General features: G+C 38.5%; 1 protein-coding gene across 50 annotated transcripts in view; it reads right to left on the reverse strand.

Annotated features, from left to right (window-relative positions):
- slo (calcium-activated potassium channel slo) overlaps nt 1–5000 on the reverse strand; it is a 170944-nt gene that overhangs the window by 64472 nt on the left and 101472 nt on the right. For 37 of the 50 annotated variants that reach the window (XM_086556477.1, XM_086556476.1, XM_086556473.1 and 34 more), the window contains exon 7: nt 3106–3216. In XM_086556477.1, the coding sequence (XP_086412603.1) occupies nt 3106–3216 (111 nt within the window). Of the gene's footprint in view, nt 1–2105; nt 2212–3105; nt 3217–5000 lie in introns of all 50 variants that reach the window. The other 13 variants (XM_086556472.1, XM_086556467.1, XM_086556451.1 and 10 more) reach the window with 1 other exon arrangement.

Here is a 5000-nt window from a genome sequence, read left to right on the forward strand (position 1 = left end):
AAACAAGGGTCAGAATACTGAACTCCGGAATCCTATGGTGTGAACAACAGTACTGAACTCCCAATTATTTTGTGGGACGTATGTAGAACAGCATTTTGTGATGGAGAGGAGAAGGAGGGAATTGTGGTTTAGGTACTTGCTGCACTTGTAGGAGACAGGGGGAATGAGGAACCTCTGATGGTCCAATGGCCACAACAGAGTAAGTTTAGGAGGCAAGAGGAGACGGGAGGGAGTAGTAATCATGGCTGTATCTACTTCTGCTGTTAGCTGGCTGGCTAGTTGATGGACTGACTTCAGTGAATGAATCACTGTTCACATAAGCTAATCATCTTATGGAACAAAGTCTTCATCACCATCACTTTAATACTTTCCTTTACCTTCATATGCCGGCATTATTCTTGAGAACAACATCATCACTAAGCAATAACCAACATAGCTTACTAATCCATTTCCAGCGGCTCTTTTCCATGAGAATGATCCACTTTCATTTCTGCGTCATTTTCTACTCTCACATATCATTGGGCTCAACTGCTGTCACAACTAGAACATTTCTAGCAGAAAACATTTTTTATGCTGATGTCAGGGGTAATTGTTATCATTGTGAAAAACAAGTGTTCTTCACATTTTAAAGATGCTCCCATATAATCGTTCTTATAACCGTTAGTAGTTCAGTTAAGGGCAATGTCAGACAAGAGACATAATGCAAAAGGTGATTAAGAAATTTTATCAAGTTGCTGATATTCAGCTTTAATTAGCAAAGATTTACATGCATTTTATATTCTGTTTGAATGGTTATTGGTAATTAGTCAAATAATCTCAGATTTTTTTTTTTGTTAAGGATGAGGGTAAAATGAGTAAATCATTTAGATATAATCCTGACTGCAACTGCATTGCTTTAAATTATCATTTGATTATGTGATTTTTTAAACTTTCATAACCAAGACGTTTTCATTTTCATTTGTCAGTTTATGTAATCATTATCCTTTACAGTAGGAACTAATTGCAGTATCCAAATTATTAAGATTAAAGTCATGTGGACAATGACACGCGCAGCTTCTGTACTGAGGTGAACGTACCAAACACCTGTATATTCTGCATTCCATCCTTTGATATATTGTAGCTCTCAGTTGTTTGTTTGGGTGTGTTGGTGAGTGACTGTGATGTGTTGTGTAAGGACAAATTACAGGTTCACTTCATAACAAGAGGAATGCATGGAAAAATTTCTGGTCATCCCTCCACAAGGACCAGTATTGCGCGGGGGTGAGCTAAGTGTAGATGGGGTCGACTGCTTCTGATGCAGTCAGGCATCCAAAGGTCAACACACAATCCAGGTGCATGGATGGATGTCTGGAAGGCATCCTGATGGTATGGGTCCCAAGCCATAGTCAATCTGGGTAGAGCTTAAGCAAGGCTAGAGTGGTCAGACTCTGGCAGAATTACCTGCACTTGGTTGTTCTGAGTGCAGTCAGAACCAAACAAGTGAAATAATATCTGAAAAAATCAAGTGTATGTCTGCATTCACTGCCACGTTTTAGATGTAGCCATTTATACAGGCTTAATAATTTCAAATATGCAAGTTTTAGAGTGGTGCACAGAGGACAAATATTAAATAAATGCAAGCAAAAAATAAATCATACAGCTGGGGAAAACATTCAATCATACAAGATCCCCGGGTGTAATTAAGCTAGAGTCTAGGCCATTCTACCTTCCTAAACGCAACCTTTTTCATTCCGATGCGACAAGACAGTGTGGCCATGTTCACATGACCAAGAAGAAGATTAGTTATCTGGACTTTGACAGACCAAGAGGTGTGCAGTGGAACCTGAATCAAGCCAGCTAAGAGGAGAAACAAAGGCTTTTTTTCACTACCTTTGAGTCAGTCCAGGAAGATTATTAATAATGAAAAAAAGGAACATAATGAATTTCTCATGCATTTCATAAAACGTGGAAATGATATTGGTTGGACACGAATGAAACTGAAAAAGAAGAGCCATATGAGGAAGCAGAACTGAAGGCAAAGATGAGAGAGGAGTAGGAGGAGGGGAAGGGTGGGGTCTATAAAGACAAGGAAAAGAAAAGTAGTATATAGGAATATTGTTCAGTACCTTGACACGTTCTAAGTCTACTGAGTTAAACATTGTCCCTTGAAAGAACTCAACGCATGTGGAATTTCGCTTCAACAGTCCCTCAAATTCCAGATCGGGCTCGTTCCTGCAAGAATTCTCCGTTAAAGCATTTGGAAAGTTCTGAAAATGGTGTCAATAGTCACGAAGAGTCTGGCCTTGGCCACTACTAGAACTTGAGGTCATTTAAACATTTTATTATGATGACGACTCTATCAAAGGATTCCTTTTAAAATTAACTATTTATCAGTGTCATCTAGTTGTCAAGGTCATCTAAACATCAAGGTCAACTAGAACCCATTTTCAATTCTAACTTTTCAAGACTCCTACATACATCCCAGGACAAGAAGGGTTCATGTGAGGAATTACCTTCTCCTTGAGGAAGAGCAACCTAGAGTCTAGAAGATCAGGTAAATCTTTCAGGACAAATGGCAGAAGGAACAAGAAGTACATTTTTGTGCTATTAATAAACATGATGAAATAAAAATAAATCATCGTATTCACCTATGGTCAGTTCAATTTGATATTTCCTAGAATTATCTCGTAAAATATCTGAACAATTTTTATGAAATTCTTCAGTTGACTAATGACACACACACACACACACACACACACACACACACACACACACACACACACACACACACACACACACACACACACACACACACACACACACACACACACATACACACACACAGGTGCATATCCCTGATCACTAAAGTTAATATACACCTGTTATAAATATGTCAAGAATTAAAATGGTGTATTTCAACTCAGAAAAAAATGATAGAGCACTATAACAAACTTTATATAACTGACCAATGATGCATCCAAAAGAAGACTGAAATAAACCCATTAATGCAGGGAGTTTTCAGGTCACACTTGAGCCAGGGCTGAGCAGCACCCAGGAGATCTTCAAACCAAAGTAGAGTCTACATGACCAGCAGAAGCTCTCATACCAATATCATGTTTACTTTACCTGTGAAGGAACACTACTTCAACATCCACATCCTCTCTGTCCTCGTGTAAGAAGTCTTTGAGGAAGTGACTGACTGACTCGTAGGTGATGTGGCCGCATACCACGATGTGTCTGTGTGGCCAGAGCCAGAGGTAGTGGATGGGCAGAGGGAAGAGGAAAAGGATCAGGTGGGGTTGTTGGATAAAATAAGGTGTGGGTTGGGATGGGGTGAAGAACAAACTTAGATTAGTATATGTACACATCTAAGCTGATATTTCAAAGTGCAGATCTTTCTTACAAAAACACAAAAATAAGAAAAACATAAGCAATGATGCTTTGATTTAGGACTGCTGGAGCAGAGGGACACCTGATCAACCACTGAGAAATATCAGCATTATAAAAATATTCTTATAGAGAGATATCAAATACAGACATAATAAACAAAGGGTGATAAACTACTATTGCCAAGTGAGTTTAGTTTATAGTTTGAGAAGAAAAATGAAGTAGAGTACATAGTAGCATCTCTATATATTTCATAATTTAAGGCTGATTGATAAGTCTTTGAGCCAAATAACAGAAAATGTAAACAAAATTATAATCTGATCAATAACTTCATGTATTAGGTATGATGTTATGATAATCATTACATTACTGTGTCATTCCTGACATGCAGCTATTTCTGCTGTAATGATGACCATGCGATTTGGGCGCTTTGTGGGGACATGGGGGTGTTCAGTGAAGTCATCCCCTACAGGACCTCATTGTGGAAGGGGATGTGTATTCTACCAACGAGAGGGCTGTGTGCACTGGCAATTTGAGGCTTAGGCACTGCCAGTGTCAAGTCTTAGCAAAATTGCATTTTAAAAGACATAATGAGGGTGAATAGAAGGAAAAAGGGAGGTGAAAAAAGTGCAGGCAAAGGATTGAAAGAGGAAGTAGGGAAGAGGACAGGGTACACATGAGGGAAAAAAAGAGCAAGAGGAGATCTCGGATATCAGTATCATAGTTTTGGCTTATGGTAATAAGGGATTGTAAGACCATGATCGAGTTCATTTTCAGGTTTCATATATAAATAACTTTAATGCCATCATGCATGGCCTCTGCAGCTGTAGCTAGATTATATCTAACCACTGGACATGACATTACTGTCATGAAAAGCAAGTTAATTGTCTTGCTCTTATATCCATAGGTATCATAAATATGAGAATAAGAATAATTATAAAAAAATAAATTGCAAAATAGGCTGATTTTCTCCCTTTTTTTCCTCCATAAATATGAATGACACAAAACAAAATGAAAATCACAAAAAATCTAAATATGTTACAGCAGTTCTTACTGCGGACATCAGCCGTGTCCTTGAAAACCAACTTACCATGGTAATACCATGGAGATTTCACAACCAGTGTGACATAAAACTGTATAATACATTGAAACAATACAACAATGTTATGCAAGAGTTGAGATGCTCTTGAAAAAAATTATGTCACATAATTTACACATAATTTCAAGTATGGTCAAGTGTACAATCTGCTCCTGTGAACTAAGCAACTATTGCTATGGCGAGCACATACTGAGCTCACATAATCCGAGGGAATTGGTCTGCTGCCCATGGTGTATATAGTCCCACGATGTCAACAAGGTCCTGCAGGTTCTGAGATTCACTGGTGACCAACACCAAGAGCCACCATGTTACACTGTCTCATTACTAAACAATGAACCTCTTTCTGTGAGGATATGGTTGTTCAATACTGGGGCAGTGTTACATAAGCATCCAGTGGAATGAAAGGACTGAAATTAAGGGCAGAAGTGGATAAGTACCCTTAGGCAAAGGTGGTCAGCGGAACAGATAACAATCATAAATCTCTGTTATTCACTGACCACCATTCCACTTTATCTGATCCTCACACATCACTTAA

This window comes from Penaeus japonicus, unplaced genomic scaffold, assembly GCF_977035675.1.
Source record: "Penaeus japonicus unplaced genomic scaffold, GWHDUDI00000001_assembly GWHDUDI00000032, whole genome shotgun sequence".
Lineage (NCBI taxonomy): Eukaryota > Metazoa > Arthropoda > Malacostraca > Decapoda > Penaeidae > Penaeus > Penaeus japonicus.